The sequence below is a fragment of the Fistularia commersonii genome, chromosome 2 (assembly GCF_037954325.1).
Source record: "Fistularia commersonii isolate RoL2024-O1a breed Wild chromosome 2, RoL_Fcom_v1.0, whole genome shotgun sequence".
Taxonomy (NCBI): domain Eukaryota; kingdom Metazoa; phylum Chordata; class Actinopteri; order Syngnathiformes; family Fistulariidae; genus Fistularia; species Fistularia commersonii.
This window is the reverse complement of record NC_141285.1, coordinates 2490767-2514531: the sequence shown is the minus strand read 5'-3', so window position 1 is coordinate 2514531 and position 23765 is coordinate 2490767. Positions and strand designations below refer to the sequence as shown.

The 23765-nt window shown below is 44.5% G+C and overlaps 1 protein-coding gene across 3 annotated transcripts; it reads left to right on the top strand.

The window, feature by feature from the left end:
* Positions 1-232: 232 nt before the first annotated feature.
* On the top strand, positions 233-23765 carry marchf5 (membrane-associated ring finger (C3HC4) 5). Of its 3 annotated transcripts, XM_086164394.1 has the most exons (6): positions 233-640; positions 9991-10193; positions 20780-20910; positions 21577-21760; positions 22106-22272; positions 22589-23765. In XM_086164394.1, the coding sequence occupies exons 1-6, from the start codon at positions 597-599 to the stop codon at positions 22703-22705; spliced, it is 846 nt and encodes a 281-aa protein (XP_086020520.1). In that variant the 5' UTR covers positions 233-596; the 3' UTR covers positions 22706-23765. The 3 variants fall into 3 exon arrangements, with proteins under 3 accessions (XP_086020520.1, XP_086020512.1, XP_086020505.1); XM_086164386.1 differs by lacking the exon at positions 233-640 and having other exon boundaries at positions 10060-10193; positions 17857-20910; XM_086164379.1 differs by lacking the exons at positions 233-640; positions 9991-10193 and having other exon boundaries at positions 10328-20910.

Genomic DNA, 23765 nt, shown 5'->3' with positions numbered 1-23765 from the left:
TTTTCTTAACGCGGCGTTGAATTGAACTGCGTAAATTAGATTCTTGCAGATTGAAGCCGGATTTGTCCGACGTGCCCCGCTTTAAGGAAATGGACCTTGATAACGCCAAATTGATGGATTTGCATGTCCACGGATTTGTCCCAAAAAAATACATTTCCCATGTCTGACGGCGCGACGCCATTATTGTGATTACGTCATTACGCACGGCCGTGCTACGTTGCGTCACCTCACAGCCGGCCAGTCAATGGAGTCAAGCGGTCACACTGATGCGGTGATATTGGTGACAGAAGAGGCCGTAGCCTAAACAAATAGGTGTTTTCACTTGAGATTAAGCGCCGAGTGTAGATTTGTTTTATTAAGGCAGCCATGAGCGCGAAGGAAAGGTTTTGTGCTCGCTAATTGCCTTGTTTTCAACGGTCTCGGCGGATAAACACAGAGGCCTATGCAGAGAGATAGCTTTAGCCACCTAGCTAGGAAGGCGTTTAACGTCAGCTGAAGCAATTAGCAAGCGTGTCATTTTGGCTTTGCCAAAATCCACCGGTTTCCTCTGACCAAACATCACACCGAGCACATTTTCCATTTGCTCTTCCACAATTATGTCCGAGGAGGGTTCGGTGGTCATGCAGCAAAATCTGGACAGGTGAGTTCAAGTGTAAAGCTAACATGCTAACGGAAAGCTACGTAGCTAAAATGACAACGGTTTAACAGAAATGCGACGAGTTACCTTAGGTGTCTCTCGAAATCCAAACCTTTCCCAAATATTTGATCTGGTGCTGGAGATGTGTTCGATGGTATCCACACCCTTTAACGTCCGGCTTCACATTCAACGTTAACTGATGTATCAATTGTTTATCAATGAGAGTTCCTCTCGTCAGAACATTGCTGTGATACAGCATGGCTAAAGTGAAGGCGTTTGTTGCAGCCCTCCTTTATATCTTGTATTTGTCGCTTTTCCTCAAATGTTGAACTTTTGACCAATAGGAAACGTTGTTTTCACTGTGATTGCTAAAAATGTCACGTCCATAGTTAGGTAAGTAATGCACTGAAAGCGTGAGCTCTCAGCTTATCTGTGCAACCAGGATATGGCTTCCATGCAAAATTGAATGTCTTATTCTGATATCTTTATTATTTACACGCACACAGTAGGCTTACACTATCCAAATGTTAAGTAACTCTCCACTTACAGGATAAGGTATCTGAATTGTGTGCATGAAGAGTTTGTGTTGCCCCACTAGTTTACATAAGACTGATATGACATTGAATATGTGCTTAGAGCAATGACAGAGCGAAATTGAGAAGATCCATATGAACGGAGATATGAAAGATGTAAAAGCAGAATAAATTATAAAGGCCAACTTTTTTTTTAACATCCATTGTCTTCACATGTAATCACAAGGTTGAAGAATCGTGGAAGAATCAATTGTCTCTCTTAAGAAATTATTACATTTTGTCTGAGATAAAATAATGTTGTTTGTGGCTACAACGGTATGTTGATCCTCTGGTGTGTTGGGGGAAAAAAAAACCTTTGAAGAACTACCGTCATTAATTGCCATTCAGGTTTTGCAAAGGATTTCAGTACTTTCAGGAAGTAATGGAAATAAAATTAAGTCTGACATCTTGCAGTACGGTCATATAATACATTTGTGTAACATGGGTGTGGTCCACTGAAAGCTGCATCTTCACTGAATTTGAATGTTCTTAGAAATAGCCCATATATTTCCCCATTTGTAAAATATTAATTGTGATTGGACCTGTGCACCAGCCAGTGAAACTCTCAGCAGAACTAGAATGAAATGGTCCTTGAAGGTTATAGGTTTGAAATTGCAAATTATCCCTTCAGATAAGTAGCAAGTGGATGATTTATGCATGCCAGTTACTCATTACTCATGCTGTATGTAGGTCTTAAAGGTTATAGAAAGACTTATGACTGAAAATTGCCAGTTGGAATCCCCAGTCTGAGTAGTTTACTTATGGAACAGGTAGAAGCAGGACTAACCCTTTCTTCAATTCAAATCCTTTTACATCATTGTGGCATAAACCTTTGGACCAACTCTTTGTGGCAAACTGACAAGAGCATATCGTTCAGGTTTTTGAGAAAAAAACAGCCTGTCTTGTTTATTGCTTGTTTTGGACTGCAGTTTGAAGTATACTGTCTCAAAGCCTTGGCTACATGAGCCAAATAACATGGTAGATTTGCATATTGCTCAAACTGCACTGTACTTATCTTATACTTGTACTTATCACACAAAACAACTAAAAATTTGTAAACCCGCAATACACTTCGACCAATCATGACATATTGTCACAGCTGACCTACATTATATCTTGGCTATCATCTCCACCAGCAATCACATTCAAGCTAAATGCTAATGCTGTGTCATGCCTTCATTGCTCTCGCCATTAAATTAAAGATCTATTTTGTTTTATCCACTCAGATTCTCAGACATCAGTGATTGCTGTTTTGGGTGACCCCTTATTTAAACATAAACAGGTTTCCAAGGATTCAAAGGTTTAAATTAACAAAAAAAAAGGTTCCTTACTCTTAAAAAAAAAACAACCAAACATTTTCCTTTACCCTTTGTTGCCCTCTATAATTATTTCACTCAACTTTTCATAGCTATGTTACTGTGCAGCCCTACCGATCCACGCGGAGATGCGGTAGTGGAATGGATCGATGGAAAGTTTGTGGCAGAAAAGTTGAGTCATTGCTCTCGAGTCCCTTAAGTCATTTCAACTGGGTCCGCACTAACTTCTCTTAAAAGTTGTCAAAATCAAAATAGATACAGAGCACGGCATGTGATGCAAAAACTCGCAACTTGTTTCTCACCGTTGCCATGCTGCTCAGTTGCGATCGGTGCAGGCTATTTATTCAGGAATTGAATATCATGAAATCAAGCCTTGTTTTTGACTTCAGTGTTGATGAACGTCACATTAGTTTCACAACGCATGACTTTCAGCCAAGCCATATTTTGTTTGTAATTATAAGCAAAAAGTGGTAGCGGCTGCTTTGAAACCCTTCTACGTGTCCAAGTATTTTCTCGACTCCCGCCGAATCGGTCGCGACCAAAGTTCGCAACATTTATTCCAGGCACGTCGGTGTGCCGTTCCCCGCGAAATAATCACTACCGTTTGGACAACTTCTTTAAAAAAAAAAAAAAGGGCAGCGTTAGCAGTTTGACATGTCACATTCTGTCAATATTGGACTGTGGACTTGGTCCATTTCCCAAGCACATGGTACAGTAACAAAGAGAAATGCTCTCGGGCCGTGCGCTGCAGGTGGATAACAGTGACCCCGACGGCGCGTGAGTATTTGATAGCGGGAAGAGGTCCGTCATGTTCTTGCTTCTGGACAGTCGTGTACTCGGCTCCTATCGCTGGCAAACACAGGGCTCTACAGGCTCTTATCTGGGCCCATCGCAAGCGGCCAGCTGCCTCTGCAATGCAGTGTTTCACAAATAGAAATCGGGGGACACGTTTCAGTCCTGCCTGACCTTTTTATTAGTTCCTGCACAGCCTCCTCGCTTTCCTTTGACTGTCGCGCTATTTATGAATGGATGTATAAATATGTGCTTTTCCACCACGGCGTGACGGGGTTGCCGTCCACCGAGTGTGCAGTAAATGCATAAGATGACACGAGGCCCGTTAGTGATTTCTTAATAGAAAAAAAGGGCTTTGCCAATAAGAAGATTTACTTTGTCTTGATAGAGAGACCTGTTACTTTTTTGCATCTCTCACCACAAAAGTCAACTTCTGTGCACCACTATTTGATTTTTTACTCAGGAAAGGAATTCCTGTGCGCTGTGCAGTTTCTTTGTGTTAACTCGTGGACATATGGTCCTATTTTGAGAAATATTAGCCGACTGCTGACCAGCTATGAAAAAAATAGACACATTAAATGTGTTTTTTTTTTTTTTTTCATTGCTGTCACGGTTTGTCGTTGATCGGTTCAGAGGACGTCTGTTACAATCCGTGCATTGCCTCACACACTTGACCACTGAATTTCTGCTATTAAATGTAGAATTAATTGAAAATGAAGGGCAATAGCTACTAATTTTGGGACAGTCAGCACGTCTTTGAAATCACAATTCAAACTAGCCATATAGTGAAGCGCTCGCAGTGTATTTTAGTAAGCTGGCATATGGAGAAAGGAGATTGGATGTGATTAGATCCATGTGATAAAGTTGGACATGGCGTCATCGCTAATTTGTATTCTGCTCGCCGGCGTGATTGTCACACTGTCTGTAATAGCGACGGCCTGGGACACTCATCGATCAACAATCGCCGACACAGGATACGATTGTCAGTTGGTGCTCGTCCTGATTATTTCGTCGTTCAAGTTTGACTTACTCTTTAAGTGGTCGGATAAATCGATGCAGATCCCCAGCTTTTGAATCTCAACTTTCATTTGAATAAATATTTATCTATTTGCATTTGAACTAACTGCCAGTCACAGATTGAGTGCACTTCTTGGCCATTAAGCTTTTTTTTTTTTTTTTTTTCTCCCCTTCAATTAAAAAAAAAAAAAAAGCCGTTTATTCTGCGTCAGCTTAATTTTTTAGAACGGTTTAATAATAAAGAAACGCATCAATTTTACCACTGTCTGTTGAGTTACCATTAAGTCAGTGGGTCTAATTTACAAACTTTGGAAGAACTATGATTTGTGATATGCTGATGAATGTGAAGAGCTGAGGGAGTTGCAAATTAAATCTATCAGCGCCGAATCGAACTCCACTTTGGATGGCCGGCTAATCTGCAGAGTCACGTGCAGAATTAAATCAGAAATGCCGAAGTAATGACAAAAAAACCCGCTATCACTCGTCTTAGTAAAACCACCGTAGTTTGTTTTGCTGCAAGACCGACCTGCATTGATTGACGGGTATCTCATGGACTGTAACTCAGATTCCCGTGAATTATAAAGATGCAGTAAGTCATGGAGAAACACACTTGGTTGATGATCCCGAATCTGGCGCTCTGCATGTCTCTGCCTTCACGCTGCTTTCCCACAGTCATGTGATCCCGGTTGAGTGAAAGGAGCCATTGTGGACGGGCACCTCCTGAAGAACAGGAGCCGGGCTTGTGAGATGATGAAAAAGAAGCGAAGCAGTCACTCTAGATTTTGTGTGCGGTATTAATAGCAGGGTCGTTCCTTTATCCGATAAGGAACCCGCATCACATTTGTGACTTAAAAACCCCATTGCACATTTTTGGACATTCTTTTCCTGAATGCTTCACAGCTGAAGTGAATGATAATGGCCAGGTTTGCATTGGATTGTCCTCAGTTTTTTGGCTTTTACACGATAACACAGATGGCTGTTTGACCCCCTGCCAATGCCTGAGGTATATATATGCTCTTCACAGGTGGATATGCGCTTTGCAGATAAAAAGAAATACCATGCAAAACCGCCCGGTTCACGAAGACCAACACAGTCCATGTTTGCGCACTATTTCAGCAAATTTTGCCAAATAACAGATGAACTTTCTGGTTTTTGATAAGCGGCACATAGCAGGACCTCGGCCGTTTAAACAGCCGGTTTCATCGGGAAACCTGACGTATCTAAAATATCTAACAGGAGAGGCTAGCATGAGTGATACGAATAGCAAGGCACAGTTCTTGTTTTTTTCATCAAACGTAAAAGTAACCTATGTTTTTTTTTTTTCCCGCCCCAGTGTTGTTAACTTTCTGACGGGTGTTGCCTGTTACATAGATTTTTACGATGCATCTAATTAGGACGTTTCCCTTTTAGATATTTCTTGTACGTGCTAAAGATTTTGAGACGGAACAATAATACTGCCGTAGTGTTGATATTCTTAAATTGTTTGTACAATAATTTGTCACATTCATACGTTGATGTTGTAAAATTGCGCATTTGTTCCTGCTTATTTAAGGGCATCTCGAAAAACTATTTTTAGGTACATTATCCCCACCCCCTAGTGGGCATAAGACAAAATAATAAAAATAATGTATACGGTTTAGCCTTTTTTAATGTAAATCAATTCCACCCCCCTTTGGATAAAGGTATCGGAAAAAATGCGTTTGTGCTTTTTTTTACCCCGTAAACTCCTGCTAATACGCAAATGTCCCTTACTTGACGCTGTCACTTTTGTGAGGTAAAGTCAATTTTCCCCGCTTCTAATTATGCACTTTCCGAGGGGAGGATAACCTGACAAAGAGTTCTGCTAAACGGCGTCGAGGCATCGCCGAGCCGCAGATTAGGGTTTCGCATGGAGGATTGCATTTCTGCGATGTCCTTTTTACTTCCTGTCATTCGCCAAGGCTGGGTTACAGGAATAAGAGCTAGTGACGCGAAAGGTAGTGATGATTTTAGCTCTCACTGTTGCTCCTCTGTGGAAAGCTCTCTCCGCACCTCATTCATTTATGACAGCATGGCTGTCTAGATATCCGTCAGCGTGTTGTCCGATCCGTTCAGACGCCATGGTTCCCATTGAAGGCGTTAAGGAAATGGCCATATTTTCTTTTCCTCGTCTAAAACCGCCCGCACGTGAGGAAACATCCATTAACGCGCACCCTCACGTAGCAAAAGGGGCGAGTTGGTGGCCGTCGTGGACGGTTGCAGGGCGAATGGCGGGGTTAATGTTTCCCTCCGACTCAGTTTGGCTACAGGTACCTTTAGCCGGCGATGTCACTCGAGAGCCTCAGCTTGAAAGCCCGTCTCCTGCATCGTAATGTTTTATTCAGTATCAGAGGAGTATTGGAAAATCATCCGTTCGCAGTCAAAAGGGAGCCTTAGCAAATAATCCAAGTCTTTCACAGAAGACCCACTCCGCTCCCAGGCGGGCCCTGTAACCGAGCAAACCGTGGACCGCAGGACGATGACGACCGATGATGGCCAGAGATTTGAGGAGCAGCAGGATTGAAGGATACATTTTGTAATACGGACATTTTTCCGAAGTGATGGCGAAAACAGGTGGTCTTTCCACGCCTCAAAGTCTTGAATTTCGGTTTTGCTCAGAGACATCAGAAGAGAAAATGTATGAAATGATAGTTATGCAAAAATAATTGGGATTTTTTTTTTTTTTTTTTCGGAAAAGACCGACCCGATTGCGCTTCTGTCGGCATGACGATCAGCACGACTCTACTAACAACACACACTGGGAGAGAGAGACTTCTGCTCGTGTCAAATATTTAGATTCCAAATTCTTCTGATAAGACAAAGCGCTTTTTTAAGCCATTTTAAGCATTTTTGTGATTGATTTGGCTTAGCCTGAACAAAGCTATTTACGCTTTTGTTTACGCCGACAAGTTGATGCTTAAATAGTTTAGTGACACTGACGCTCACACTCAGGAACCGTCTCTGCTTTTTCTTTACTTTCAGTTAGAAAATTGTATTAATTGACCACAAAACATGGAAGAGTCGTCCGTCTAACGTTCGTCTTCGTTCTGTTGTTGTCGTGAAGAAAATAGACAAAGTGAAGAAGCATGATTCCCTTTCTTAACCAAAAGAATTCCCTTCCGTCAAGGTATAGAGCAATAAAATAAATGTTTGAGTAATAGAACAGGCATCCAGACATGTTTGCAGAGTACATTCACTCACTCTATAGCTTCTAAGATAGTGAACATGCACTACATTGTGACAATATGACAATGTTTCCTGCACAGGCGGTGGATTGTTCTTCGTGCCGGTCGTATTTTTCAAAATGTATAATGATTAAGTGAGACGCCATGAGCTTTTTGGTTATTCATTTTCTTTACGGGGTTAAAGGGAGGATCCTTCATTCTGGGCATAGTTCAGGATCAGCTCGAGCCGATGCCACAGTTTGATCTGATATGGTAAACAGTGAAAACAGGCTGCAGGTTTCCTGCATTCTAGACATACCTGTTAACATCAGGAAATGGAACAGTAGACGGTAGATACGCCCGACTCACCAGTAAGACTGCTAGTTATCTTGACATTGTTGTGTTTGATTTCCATGAACCGTTTTAAACCCGCTGGTGCAGAATCGGAAGCGTCGCGTCCAACATTTAGATCCGTTTCAAAGTTACATTGCATTCCATTCCATTTGGCAGATGCTTTTATCCAAAGCGACGTACAATAGATTGTTTCAGAAGTTTCATTGTAAGTTTTTTAAGTTTTCATTCACACCCGGCATTAACACGTGTGTCATATCCGCCATGCGGTTTAACTCCAGTACATTTTCACCTCACATCGACGCATCTTCAGGACGTATGAACCAAAACGCCAACAAAAGTCAGATCGAGGATGATGGACGCCGCAGTCACGGTGTCAAAGACGGAATCGCGGCTACGTGGAAGCCATCCGTGATGCAGCGCTATTGTGTCCTCTCGCTCACAAATCTGGCTGCGGGGGAAACTCGACTTCTATCCGTGAGGGAGAGTAGCCGAGTTGGAACCGGCGATGTGAATCAAAATTTCCGCTCGTGCAGATGTTGTACGTGCACCGACAACACAGCAGAGTTGACGCTTTCGCTCAGCGTGTTCACAGCGTCTCCCAGGCCACCATGTTAGCTCGATCGGGACACGATCCGTTTTCCATTATTAGTGTTGTGAATCAGCCATGACATTTATCTTCCTAAATTTTACAAGTTTCCTCTGCCGTACTTTGATTCGGTTAATATTTACCTGCCCGATCGAATCTATTTTTTCATTAGTGCAAATGACCTTAGATGATGGATACCCAAAGAGTGGAAGATAACAGCGTGGAGCAGGCGATTAAAAAAAAAAAACAACCCAAGACAGCTCGCTAAATCTGGCTCTCTTTGTTGAATCGATGCAATTATTTATAAAAATGCGCTCATTCCAGGCTCTGAATGAAAAATAGCCATTCTCGCCGCACAGGTTTCGCAGTCGGTCATTTTCATTTCGGCAACAGTCATCCGAAGTCCCCCTTTTGGATTTCTGGCATCATCGTAGTGCCTTGTTTCTAGTTAAGGACGGCTCCTTCGCTCATCTGTTTCAAATTAATTCTGCTTACCGCTCTTACCGGTAACTGTTTTAATTGGTCTGTTGTGGCTGAAATGAGAATGTCGCTCGCCTAGATGAGTTTCACCACATGCAGTGAGAGACGGCGGCGATGACGCTTCCGGCCTTCCTGATTAATTATGGAAAAGCAATATAATGTCACAGTTGGGGATGGACTGTTAAGGTCAGGTATCTTGGATATCATATTACTCTTCAGAACTTGGACAGACATGCGGTGGAGGAGTGTGTGTGTGTGTGTGTGTGTGGGCAGTAGATTTCACAAAAGAAGTCCAATTAATTGTCTTGCAGCAGGGAGGCTGAGTACACCCGGAGCGACGCTCCTTCCATTTGATGGCTTCATCTTTCTTTTTAGAATATTTGAAAACAGTGCACGACAATCAAAGCAGTGGTGGTGAATAATGAATTCATTTACAAAAACAAAAAAAGCCAGAAAACGATGTCTTCAATTTCAGAAAAGATTAGTATATCGCGTGTTGTTCCATATTTAAAACTAAGCTTCGTCCATCGAAAAGGAAAATTGTGCAATTTTCAGCCCTTTGAATGTCGTCGCTGTTAATCAGTCAAGTTGTTTTGTGTTAAATGTTTTTAAAGTGGATCCATCATTATTAATCATAACACTGTTCTCTATAATTAAGAAGTTTGGATTTGGCTCCGGAAGCATAGCTTGATGTTTATTCAGAGGCCAGGAGCTCAACAACAACAAATTCAATTCTCACCTTGCAGTAAACAACGTTCTGAAATAAAATCCTACCCAAACAAGCGGACAAAAGGAACATCTTTGCAAATTTTTTGCACACCGCAACTATTATTTTCGAAAATAAAGATTTCATACGTTTTGCTTGCGGTGGCACATATTGACGCATACCATGCCTGCCGGGATGGCGTTAACTTTAACAGCGATGCTAAAGCTACATGCGAAGTTATTTAAAAGCCATCCCTTATTTATACCAGCCGATTCTTCTCAAAACATTCAATAATTATGTGTGCAATTGATCTTACCGTTTTTTTTTTTTTGTTTTTTTTCATCGAAGGAGCTGCTGGGTATGCTTCGCGACGGACGAGGACGACCGTACGGCCGAGTGGGTTCGTCCGTGCCGCTGCCGCGGCTCCACCAAGTGGGTCCACCAGTCTTGCCTTCAGCGCTGGGTGGACGAGAAGCAGCGGGGGAACAGCACGGCGCGCGTGGCCTGCCCGCAGTGCAACGCAGAATACCTCATCGTCTTTCCCAAGCTGGGTAGGTTGCACGGCACATATACGTCGGACTACACGGCGCTCCGGATTATAAGTCGCACCAGCCAAAAATGCATAATACAGAACGAAAAAAAAAACATATAGAAGTCGCACTGGGGTATAGGTCGCATTTTTTGGAGGAGGGGGAGGGATTTATTTAATAAAATCCAACACCAAGAATAGACATTTCATCTTGAAAGGCAATTTGAATTGAAAATAGAATAAAGAACAGCAGGCTGAACAAGTATAGCCTATAGGACGCATAAACAAGGAACTGAGAACGTGCCTGGTAGGCTATGCTAACGTAACATATTACCTTAAGAGTCATTCAAATAACGATAGCATATAGCACACGCTACAAACAAACAATCTGTGTCACTCTTAATCACTAAATCCAACGAAATCTTCGGTGCCATTTTTCTTTCAGCCCTTCTCAGTTGTTTTTATAAGTTAGCGCGAATGTTGAAATGATCAATTTTCATCGGTACAGAAGTCGCTGGTAGCTACTTTTTTCACAACGCGCTTCCGCCATGACCCGCCCCCGCTGAATTTTGATTGGTCGGCGTGTGTGTGAGACGATCCCTGTTATATTAAAGACACACACAGACACACACACACATCAGAGCAAGAGAGCTCAATTATTTCACACATAAGTCGCTCCAGAGTATGAGTCGCACCCCCGGCCAAATTATGAAAAAAAAATGCGACTTATAGTCCGGAAAATACGGTACTAGGACGGTAAAATGAGCTCAAAGGGGGTCAAAAGGGGCAGGAACCCCAGTTGTCTTCTCATCGCCGATCAAGCTGCGCATTTGAGGAAGATTAAGATCACGGGTGTTTACTTACAACCGAAGTCATTAAATCAAAAATGAAAAATCTGTCTTTCTCCTGGTTGCCGCGTTGCAAGCATCGATACAACTTGAGGAAAAATGACACTTCCGACCCATGAAATACAAAGGATATTGTTTTTGTGCGGGGGAGTGGGGGTGGGCCCGTGTATCGCGCGCAGGATTCAGTTCCTAAATTGGGTTCGGTTCTCAGGTCAAGATATTCGTGCGATCTTCGCGGGCATCTCTCGTGCGCGTGACATTTCTGCAGCATAGGATGCTTCCATGGATGAACTCGCATGCTCGCCGCGCTTTGAATCCTGCGGGGAAAGATCCGTGGTCTTGTTACGCACTGGCGCAGTGGAAGATATCTGCATTTGCGAACGTAATAATGATTCGGCTCGCCGTTTTTCCGCCACTCGTAACAGCCCTATTGTTCCTTTTTTTTTTTTAATTTATTTCGCAAATGACATCCGCACCCCAGTTTATAAACAAGCCTAAAAAAAAAACAAAACGATTGAATAGCAATGCATGTCGCTCACTCCCAGAGCTTCTTCGTGTTTATTTGTCTTGAGTGCAAGTTTATTCCCTCAAAAGCCGGCGCGGTCCTGTGGTGTTTTAGGTAAATAAATTCCTTTCAACCCGATGTGTAACAGAAGGGGGACTCGCTTGTTGGAGGGCCCGGCTTCGGGAGGTAATTGGCCGGCAACATGGAAGGAAGCGGCTGCCTCAATTACACTGAAACGTCAGAGCGACGAGCTTTTTCCGGTTCTTCGTAAGCACCAGCTACAGACACGCATTTGCGATCGCATATCATTTACCTGCATTTCCATTTTTCCCCGTCTCACATCTTCTGCAAATGAAAGAATCCTTTTTTTTTTTTGTTTAATCAGTTGCAACAGAAGAGTCGTGTTTCTTTTTAATAAACCCCCCCCCCCCCCCGCATGTAGACACTTCATTAGGCGCGTGCGTGCAACGTAACACGGTCGACAGCGGTTTTCGGAGATTGCGCCGCAAAAGAACGGATAATTGTTGAATTTTTGTCGACGCCGTGGGAAAAGTAATATCTTTGCTTACACCGGAAGCGGCGGGTGGTTAATTGGCCTGCGTTCAATTAAAACCGGACACCTTTTGTGCGATTAGCATGACCAAGATAATATAAAAAACATCGGTGTAAAGCAGTCCAGTCCGGCTCCGCCGTGAACCGCGGCGTCGATGAAAAGCCCAGAGTGTTCCAAGTATCTCTTTGCTGGTGTCAGTTGTTCAAACCTATTGTTATAAAGCGTCCTGAACCATCCAATCGCAAGTGACCTGGTAAACACGGCCGCGAGCGAACCGGGATGTGTTCGACGCGGACGGACGACCGAGGCATCTTAACCCCGCCGACGATTTTGACACGCCCGCCGCGTTTCGAGTTTACCGGGGTATCGGGTTGCCGAAAACACGCAGAGGGAAAGAGAAAGTTAACCACGCTTTCTGTCTTCTCTCATAAAAATATCAGTCGCTTTCCTCGGCGGCTTAGGATCAGATCGCTCAGAAGACGCGTTACCTTACCGGCGCTAATCGGGGCTTAAGGCATAATTCCCGGATCGCGTAAGATCGTACAAATGTATCCAATGAAGTTTATAAATGCACACTTGGGCAAGTGCCATTTCAGCCCCGAAGAGTTAGAGCCTGCAATTTGAGACCGGCGCTGGACCGAAGACAATGTTAGTCAGCAGGAGGTCCGGCCTGGCCGGTGAACAGGTTCATTTATATTTATAGGGACCGAGGCTGCGCCGTCAGACACTTGACTGCTAAAACCAGAAGGTTCAACTCGGCTTCTGCAGAAAAATCCCCGTCTCTGGAAACCTTGCGTTTTGATTTATTGGAACACGTCTGGTTGCTGGTATTTTCAGATGGAATTGTTTTTTTTTTTTTTTTCTTTTTCCTCCAATATAGTTAAGGCCCTGTTAATTGGCTGCGAGGTCCGTGTGGGACTGCAGAGGTTTATCCGTAGCAAGAGATTAGCATTTTCATGGAGACCCAGACAGCTGCTGGCCATTTTTTTTATGTCTTAGATAACATAGTGACACCCATCCTTCAAGAATAAGTCGATCAAATTCCATTATTGCGTAATTTGGCCACCGCTGGAATTTAATGACTCGCTATCAGACATTGCGATAGTTGGGTTTCATAGCATTCGCTGTTGTTGTTGTTTACTGCAAGTTATGATGTAAACTCATCTCCACGTTTAAGCTGCACAAGCGTTTATAAGTTCTTGTTGTTGCGGTAGAAGTCTACAAATTATGGAACGCAAACGCTTTTCCACCGGAAAACCGGTTCTGAAAATCGTGGCTTGTTTTTGAGTGCTTAAAACACCCGCCGTTTGATTTCCCGGCGAAAGAAAAACATTGCAGAAATATCAGTCGGTTAAGTCGGTCGCACCAAGATGTGGATGGCGGAACTGAGGCGAATTTGTGCCTGACCGGTTGCTTAGCAACGCTGTCAAAGAAACCCTGCAGTATTCCACGTACTAGCATGTGTAGAAGTGTCAGATTATTGTTGTGCACCATTTTAAGTCACCGTTGGAGAGTGAAGACCAACTGCTTGTTGTCATTTTAATGGTAATATCTTATATAATAATGATATCTCACTCACAAGCTCAGGATTAATTTGTTCCATTACCCCGATCATTTTGTAGCGCGGGCCGCGACCTAACATATCGATATCCTCGGTAGATTTTTATCATTCTTTTCTTTCTTTAACAACCACCAATGAGACTTCTTGTAGCGTTTTAAGTGCTAAAGCAATTTGGTGTAAAAGTAAGAGCATTGTAATGAGTTGCTCTTAATCAGAAATTGATCCGCTCCCCTTATCGGGAAGCACACGCTAGTCGAGTCCTCATCGCGAATCTGCTGACATTGAAGAAAACTAGTCATCGATGACGGCAAACAACTTTCGGAAGCTACCGTTAGCGCTCCTTAAAGGGTGACGTGGTTCGAATGTTCGGGAGAAAATGACAGAAAATGTCCCGCTCTTTTGTTGTTGAGTGAATCTGGGATAAAACCAGCCGCGCGCGGAGACGGTTGCGTTCACGCCATCGTGCCCCGAATCCAAAGCACATCTCGGCCGCAAAGCGAAGCGGCGGCGTTGACCTGACGGGCTTAGATTGATGCAACCCTCCTAATTTACCGAGTTAAGGATCAGTTTACATACGGCTTTGTTTTACCAATACTGAAAGCGAGTGTCCTCTTGATTGCTGGATAATAATGTCCAATTTGGCAGAACATGCAATCCTATACCCGCTTTGTCGATAGAAGGCTAAAGAGAAAATCATTATTGGACTTGCTGTCGATAAGAATAATTCTAGTCGTATACAACAGCCCGCTAGCTGCACTGACACACTCGGTCGCCACTATTTTTTCAGGGTTATTTATTCCCACGCTATCGAGATTGATACAACGATAGCACGTCAAAGATTTTGCTCTCGGCCTTGCAAAAAAAAAAACCCCAAAAAAAACAATTCAGATGCTCCGTTAAACATTTTATATTAATAACATATGCGGTGACTCGTCAATTATTCCCCGATAATCCTCGGTCTGCGGCAGCCTCAAATATAGCATCTCGTTTCAGTATCGACCGCGCGATGGAAATCATGATTGCCCTCCGTCAGCGGTACAGCTGTCCCGACAGGAAGTCGGCCAGTGGTTGTTCTCGGCACATGACCTTTCTCTTCTTTCTTTCATCCGCAAAGAAAAGTGTCTTTTTTTTTTTTTTTTTCCCCCCCCTCCTCTAATACCATAAGCCAGAGTCAGACAGAGGTGGCCAGAAATATGTGGGTCACGGGAGAAGTCCGTCAACGGGGCGGGTTGATACCGTCGATGCGGACGAGGGACGCGTGAAATCCGAGGTGTCCTCCGGCGTTTGACCGGGACTCGGACGTCACCTTCACACATCGGGAGGAAACACCGCGCCGTGACTGCAAAATCTTCGATCGCCCCCGATGTAATTTCATATAATCTACTCAAACAGTACAGCGATTGTTTGGGTAAGAGTGAGTCACTGTAGCATAACAGAAGTGCAACTCTACTCTGATCGCTCTGTGCAGTTTCTCCCCTCACGTCTGCCTCGTCTTATTGTTTTCTGGAGTCTGCGAGTTCAACCGTTGCTCCACAATTTGCCGGGTTTGTTTGCACGTCGCAGAAAGTTTGACATGTCGTCTGCGACGAGCAAGGAATTGTGCAAAGATAACCAGGAAGTGTCCTAAGAATTACAAAGAAACAAATTTGGAACACAGGACCCGAGTTTCCAAAAAAATTATCCTCTAAAACGTGAAAGAAATTTCATCCGCAAATTTTTTTTTTTTTTTTTTCTTTTTTTAAACCTCCCGCCAGAAAAACAAAATAAAAAAATTTAAATGTAGTAAAATTAAAACATTGCCTAGTCCTGGCGAACAAAGTTTTTTTAACTGCATAATTTTTGCAGTTTGTCTGTGCTTTTTATTATTATTGCCATCGTGCATTTAATATCACAGTAATTCAGGCACATTTACAGTTTGCCTAATGTATAGTCGGCCCACCTATTTTTTTTAATTTTATTTCATAAGCATACGTGAATATAACATGCGTGGCTCTGCCGTATGAGATGAGATAACAACTTTATTTATCCCAAAGGAAATTGTTGTGCCAGAGTTTCAAGCAAAAACATAACAGTAATAGATAATAGTAGGAAGGCGGGAGGATAAGAAATACAATAAAATATAAATGTATGTGCAGCGGCTTTAATTAGTCCACAGAATAATAGCAATTTAACAGCTTAGTGGGATGACTTTTCAATTTCAGTGATGGAGGATAAGCTGCAAGACATGGGAAGTGGTTATTTTCTCCGGGCTCTTAGCGGGCGAGGGTGCGTTCCCTGCAGCGTCGCGGCGAGCGAGCGAGCGAGCGTCCGTCCCTCCCCGGCTTCGGGTTCATCCCCTCCTGGCCGCGTTCCCGTCAGCACCTGCCGCTCAGCCAAAGCCAGCCTATGATGCTAATTTAGCCGGCGGCGCTAACTCTGCGGATGAGGCGTCCCGTCTCAGAGTAAACACACCAGCTGGAGCAGCGTGTTGAGGAATGACCGTCGCAAACCCCCCCGCTTTTAATTATCTCAACCACGGAATCCGCCGCCGGCGTCTGAAACGAACCGCTCGGCCCTCCATCTCGCCAGAGGGTCATTAAGGGGCGACCCGTTTCCCTCCGGCCTCCTAAAGCTCCGCCAGGGCGAGACGGAGGGAACGGATTCCAGCGCCCGTCGTCGAAATATTCCGTATTAACGCGCCGGAGCGTCGAGGAAACGCGGCGGTCGGCAAACACAGGTGCGGTCAGAAAGAGGCCTGGCAGGAGATAAGAGCGCCGCAGCGTTTAGAACAACTTCAGATGTGAAAGTGTTATATTTCCGCTTGGCAGCTTTTTTTTTTTTTTTAACTAAAAGGGGACAAAGCCCCTTCCTCAACAAGTTGCCCAAAGCTCCGGCGTCTTAAGAGAAACCTTTAGCACAAACTGCTCCACTCAGCTTTCATGCAGCTTTAGAAATAGGTTGGCCGCTAACAGTGGTTGAATTGTATCCAGCTGGTGTCGAAGGCTTGAGCGTCGCGGCCTCGCCGTGCAAACAGCTTAATAAAGTCTGTCTTATGTCCAATCTGTAAATAACCCGTAACCCCCCCGAAATAACCGCCGAGCCCGTGAATTATTTTAGAAAGCCGCTTCCCTTGTTTTTTTTTTTTTCACTCCCGATGATTTGGTTTGCAGAAAATGTACTCCGAGGTTCCAGTTTGGCTTCCCGGATGAAGTACGCGCTCAGGTGTTTGCTTTAAATCTGTCCGCCGTCTAAACGGCGACTTGGAAGCGGTTCAGCCGTCGGGTTGTAATCTCCCCCGAGGGAAAGCAGAACAGCCGTTCCTCAGAATAGCGTCGGAGGCTCCGTCGGCGCGGCGACGGCACAGCGCGTTTTACAAATCTCCTCAATGAGCTGTGACTCAGCACGTTTAAAAAAACCTACCCGCCGCCTCGTTTCTCAATTCTAGAAATGTCGACGCCAGACGCACGCGCCGTATTTTCCACTCAGGCCCACGTTTTGTACCCACTCGCGTTTTCCTACAAATCGTCAAAAATGTCCGTAGTCACCGCCGCCAGAAGGACCGATGTCATCTCTTCAACGGATGTTTAAGGAATTTACTCAAATCCATAAGAAAAATGAATAAAACAAACAGCAAGAAAAAAAAAAAACACCTCAGAACATTAATCCATAAATGATCATTTCCTCATCGTGGAAAATGGTCATCAATAATTAAGAGACGCTGTGGGAAAACTAGGTAGCGTTTAAGCTAACGGACATTAGCATCATCATTTACAAATATAAAAAGGGAACAGATAAGTACATAAATTAATGGAAATAACAAGCCGTAAATGAAACACACATTTAAATGTCACTTTCTTCCGTCTCCCGCCGAGGAGCCAAATTGTTTTCGTGAAACGAAACCCTTGCGCGTAAAAAGCCGACGCCGCGAGGCGACAAGATGCTAAACGCCGATAATGCATTTCAAAATAAAAGACCAATTTCACAAATAAATTGAATTCAAGCAGTAAAATACAAAAAACGACAATGACATGTCACAATTCGCTGGTCATTTTACAACGCGAGCTCACAAAAAAGCCCACGCGTTATTGTAGACGTCTTTTAAATTCACGTTTTTGTTTTTTTTTAATTTGTCAGAATTAAAATGATTTATGAATTTATTTTAATCCTGTTTCTACCGTTGAGTGCCAGAACCTCTCTGTATCATTATTATTATTATTACTATTTTTTTTGTTTTTTCAGCTCCCTTAATCGGAACACAAATCGACCCACCGAAAATCCGATTCTAATGTCCAACCGCCCGAGACGGATTTCTGACGCGGCACGTCGGTCCGAAATCGATCCTGATCCAACATCCAGCGGACGATGTGGTGATGTGGAAACTTAAAAGCCTCCTTGTAACAAACACCGCATTTTTTTAAAAAGCTATTTTCGGGCGCTTTTGTCCTTTCGGGACGGAGTGAGCGTGTCCAACCTTGTATGGATTTTATCCCCCCTCGAGCTTTATGCCAAAAAAAAAAAAATCCTCAAAAAGACTTCACACTCAATTAAAATAACACAATCCTATATTTTGTCATTCGACCTTAGATCTCAGAGAATGAGAGCTCAATAAATGTTTCCATTTGAAAATATAACCGTGTTAAACGCGTCACTATCGCTTCATTTCGGAGCCACGACCCGGCGGCTGAATCCTAAATCGTGTGCAGAAATGGGTGACTTTGCCCGATGAGGCTCCGCCCCCTCTTTACGCCAAAAAGGCCGGGAGCGCCGGATGCGATTCAAGCCGAACGTCTCTCCACGCTGGCGGGACATTTTGTGGCGGTAAACCTCGGCGCCGGCGGGAGACGGGGACCGCGGCGGCTCGTCCGACGCTCCGCCTCCCGGTTATTAATAGGATGTGGACGGGCGTCCGAGCGAGGAAATCACGCCGGCTTCCTGTAAATATTGCATGATTTCCCTCGAGTCGGCCCGGAATGCCACAGAGGATGCGGCGAAGAATTTCCCCCGGTTTATTTACTTTTTTTTTTTTTTTTTTTTTTTTTGTAGTTAAGGTTCCCCGTACGCCTCCTCAGAAACCTCGCCTCTCCGTTAGCGATCGGCTCGGATCGCACAGCGGCCGAGAAGCGACGCGGTTTATTTTCATTTTAACCTCAGACCTGACCGACCCCTTGTACCTCGTTGTTTTCACGCCATTTGTCTGATTGTCGTTCCTGGAGCTCAAAGCTGGAGGGTCATATATATATATATATATATATATATATACACTGCTCAAAAAAGTAAAGGGAACACTTAAAAAACACATCCGAGATCTAAATGAATGAAATATTCTTATGAAATACTTTGCTCTTTACACAGTTGAATGTGCCGACAACAAAATCACACCAAAATGATCAATGGAAATCAATTGTATCAACCCATGGAGGTCTGGATTAGGAATCACACTCAAAATTAAAGTGTAAAAACAAACTCCAGGCTGATCCAACTTTGATGTAATGTCCTTAAAACAAGTCAAAATGAATCTGTGTTGCTTCCTGAGTGGACACTATGATTTCACACAAGTGGGATTGACTTGGAGTTACATTGTGTTGTTCAAGTGTTCCCTTTATTTTTTTGAGCAGTATATATATATATATACTAGTAGTGTCACATATAAGTAGCGTAGCGGCTAGCACAGGGTTCGCAACCCTGAGCACCCAAAGAGCCATTTGGACCCGGTTTCCTCGGAAAAGAAAACACCGGGAGCCGCAATTACTTTTTGACGTCTAAAATAAAGGTACCGCTGTATATATTGCTTTTTATTAGCTTTACACTTTGTATAAACAAGTGCGTTGTGTGATGCTTCTGAATTTCACAAAGTATTACGGAGCAAATTAAATTTTATTTTGGTAATGAACTCATTTTGAGCTTTGGGCTTTCAGAGTTTGTAGCGGAGCCTTGACCTGAATTTTAAAAATAAATCGAGAAAAAATCACTGTGCCAGTAAACAATAAAAAATAAATATTTGCAAAATATTTTCATAAATATTTATTTTACCTGGTTTACGGGACTTCCGCGCACAGCATCTGCAAATCGGGACTTTACCGGCTGGCTGGTATACCGGCTTCCGCGAGCGTGACGTTATTTTGAGCGGGGAAAAATAATAAATATCATTTTATTTGACATTCCAAGATCACAATAATCTTCCAACTTAGAACTAAAAGTTAAAAAAAGGAATTAACACAAATGAAATACATTTCTATTAAATATTTATAATTTATTTTCCCAAGCCACTCAGAGCCGCAGTGTAAAGATGAAAAAGCTTGACGTCGCCACTTCGGTATTTTCGTTAAAATGAATATCGGTCAAAGTCGTAACGCCCCGAGTCGTCGCTAACCGAGTTCGTGGTTAAGCGAGGAGTGACCGTATTCGTAATTGCGTCGCAAATCCGACACAACGGTTTTACGGCGCCGCAGAAATCCAGAGGAACTGGATAAACCCTAAATTTGGAGCATTCTGATTAGATATAAACGGATTACGCCGTTTCTAAGACAGCGAAATGACGGGATTTATCACGGCCAGCAGCTGCAACAACGCTTAGCATTATGAGATTTTTTTATTTTATTTTTTATTTTTTTACTTTCCGGTGCTACGAGAGCCAATCGGTTGCGAGCGACCGGATACGTCGGTGGGATCAGGCACAAGTCAAGCGGGAGTTGTTGCGTGTCAGTGATCTCCTCCCGCTGCTGCAGCGTCGCCCTCGGTTACCACCCCTCCCTTTTTTAATTTAATTAAAGTCCTGTGCAAACGGGCGTCTTTATGCTCCAAGACCTCTCAGGAAAATGTGTTTCGGCAAAAAAAAACAAAAAAAAAAACTCAGCGAGTATAAATTTACGACCTGCATCAATTTTTTTTTTTTTTTTTTTTAAAAAGAATTTTGTTCTAATTTTTCTCCAGTGCGATAAAACGGGAGGCGCGGCGGTTGCAACACGACCGCCGCGACCGTCTTACACAAACACACACACCTCGTTTCACAATTGTGTAAGTTTGCTCGAGTCCCATCAGGCCTCGCACTCGGCGTCCGCTCTCGCACTCGCTGGTAGGAGACAAATATTTAGACGCGAAGTTTACGAAGTCGACGGCGCTCCGTCCAAACGCGAGGATCTTCACTCCCTCTTGGTGTCCGCAGGCCCCGTGGTCTACGTGCTGGACTTGGCCGACCGGCTCATCTCCAAAGCCGGGCCCTTCGCCGCCGCCGGCATCATGGTGGGCTCCATCTACTGGACCGCCGTCACCTACGGCGCCGTGACCGTCATGCAGGTCTGGCACAGCACACCCGTCCCGTAATAACCAAAACCGCGACCTCGCCGGACCGTTAAGAGGGCGCCGCTTTTCTCAGTTAACGCAAACGGCGCCCGAAAAATAAGACACACCCGTCATATTTTACTCGTCTGTGGAGGTTCCAGGTCATCAGAGTCATGGTGACTTCTCGTCGCGGCGACCGGACTCGGATTTCTTCACTTGAAGAAGCTTCGCCCTTCATCCGAGAGGCGTCTTCACTTTTAGTGACCTCCGGCTGTATCTGGTTATATTTGGAAACACTATAAACTATATTAGGAGTTTCCCAATACAACTGGTTGTGTTGGGAAACTCCTCACTGGCCATCAGAAGCGAACATGAGCGGTGAAACTTCTTCAAGTGAAGAAATCCAAGCCCGCTTCCTTCAGCGAGAACATTTCGACTGCGATATTTTACGCAAGAACATTTTGAATTCTTTCCCCGCCGAGCGTATTTACTCCCTCAGACATTTAAAGTCTATCGGGCTACGTGGGGGCGTTCTCCCCCAATAATGTCCGTTCATTTAATTTAACCGCAGGTTGTATTCCACAACGCCTTCTGCGTTCAGGACACGTCGTCCGTGCCATTCCTTAGCATTTATTCTGAAAGTCCGCCTCCCGTTTGCGCGGCCGGCTTCCCTCCGTCAAGGTGGTGGGCCACAAGGAGGGCCTGGACGTGATGGAGCGGGCCGACCCCCTCTTCCTGCTCATCGGCCTGCCCACCATCCCCGTCATGCTGATCCTGGGCAAGATGATCCGCTGGGAGGACTACGTCCTGCGCTTGTGGCGGAAATACTCCAACAAACTGCAGATCCTTAACAGCATCTTCCCCGGTCAGTGCGCGCGCACGCAAACACAGATACCGGTTTTTTCTTCGCCAGAAAGTTAGCGACGGACGGATTTTTTTTTTTTTAAAGAAAATGTTATCCCGGCTTTTCACACGATTTCATCCCCTTCGGCAAGGCGATTTTTTTTTTTCTTCAAATCTACATTTTAGACTTTAGATCCCATTTTTTTTTTTTTTTTTTTCACTCTATCATCGCTCATCCTCACCCATCCGAGATGCTCCAGGCACCGATTTTTAACTTTGAACGTTGAATTGTTTGAGTGTGAACGTCGCAGGTGGGAGCTCATTCAGTCGGAATCTAACCCCCACCCCACCCCACCCCCGCCTCCAGGGATCGGCTGCCCGGTTCCCCGCATCCCGGCGGAGGCCAGCCCCCTGGCGGATCACGTCTCGGCCACCCGCATCCTGTGCGGCGCCTTGGTCTTCCCCACCATCGCCACCATCGTGGGCAAACTCATGTTCAGCAGCGTCAACTCCAACCTGCAGAGGACCATCCTGGTGGGTGCAACACGCCGTCCTTGTCCGGCCAGGAAGTAGCCAAACATAGTTTCACGTTGTTTTTTTTTTTTTTATATTTGCACGAATGTAGGTGTATTATAAGCGCCGGCGCATTCGGCGTAACTCAATCTTTGCCGTTTGTCGACATCTTTCCGTCTGCTGGTAATTGACCAAAAAGTCAATGTCTTTTGCGGTTCGTATGAGAACGTCAGCTAAAATATTCATCGGAAAGATAAGAAATAATCCGTGAGAACGAAGCAAATGCTCACCGCGCCTTCAACCCCCCCCCCCCCCCCCCCCCCGCTCACACACACAGGGAGGAATCGCCTTCGTGGCCATCAAGGGGGCGTTCAAAGTGTACTTCAAACAGCAGCAGTACTTGCGGCAGGCGCACCGCAAGATCCTCAACTTCCCCGAGCAGGAGGAGGCCTGAGGACGCCGGACGCCACGGCAACCGGCGGGACCGGAAGGACCCGCGCCGGGTCGGGGGTCGAACTGTCGAGACTTTCGAGCAGGAAGTGCCGGTGAAACAGACTCAACTATCAGTGTCACCCCTATTAGCTCTCCCCCCCCCCCCGAACCGTCGCAACCCCACATCGCCGCGCACGTCACGGATTCTCGCCACCACTTTTGTTTTTAACCTCCCGATGCTCGCGAGGAAGACGGAGGACCAGCTCACGGCTCGTACGCAGGAGCGCCGGCACGCCGTGTCTCCCAAGAGGGGGAGGTATTAATCCCAACAATCAAATTATTGTAAACTTTTTAAGAAGAAAAAAAAAAGAGACTCAAGGCATGTTTAATCAGGTTTTACGATTCAGTTGTTAATAAATTGTTTAATTTTTTTTTTTTTTTTTTTTTTTAAGATACAAGATCCTGGAAGGGGTGAGGAGTATCTAGAATGTATAGAAGGTGAATAATATCGTGACGCAGTAAATAAACCGGCTCTAACCCGCTCAGATTCTTCGTGAAACACCAACCCGTCACGACACGACGCTCACCTTCATCGTTTGTACTTTTTGTTTATATATTTAAAAAAAAAAAAAAACGAAAAAACAGCATTTTTTTTTTTTTTTTTATAGCAGCGCCCCCAGAGAAACAGAGCTGGACCCCGAACGCCTCACCGGGACGTCCGACGCGTCACGTCGTTTAGCTTTCAGGTTCGGAACAATTATCGGCGGGATGGCAGGCGTGTCGGACGAACAGAAAACCTGATTTTTCGGATAATAAAGGCCGATGTAAATAAGGTGACGCGGCAGAATAAGCTAATGTCGGCGAATGTCTGAGAATACACTAGTTCACAATGTGACTTGCGGTGAAACTGAACGAACACTTTAGAGTATCTAACCTGCACATGTAACTTCCTGCTGACCTTCGCTTTACTGTAAAGGCCTCCCATCCGCCACAACATCGCTTTCTTGTACAGACGCGCTTCAGAAACACACACACGTCAGTTCTGTGGTTTTCAGTTCAGTGAATAAATGTATTTTTCCAAA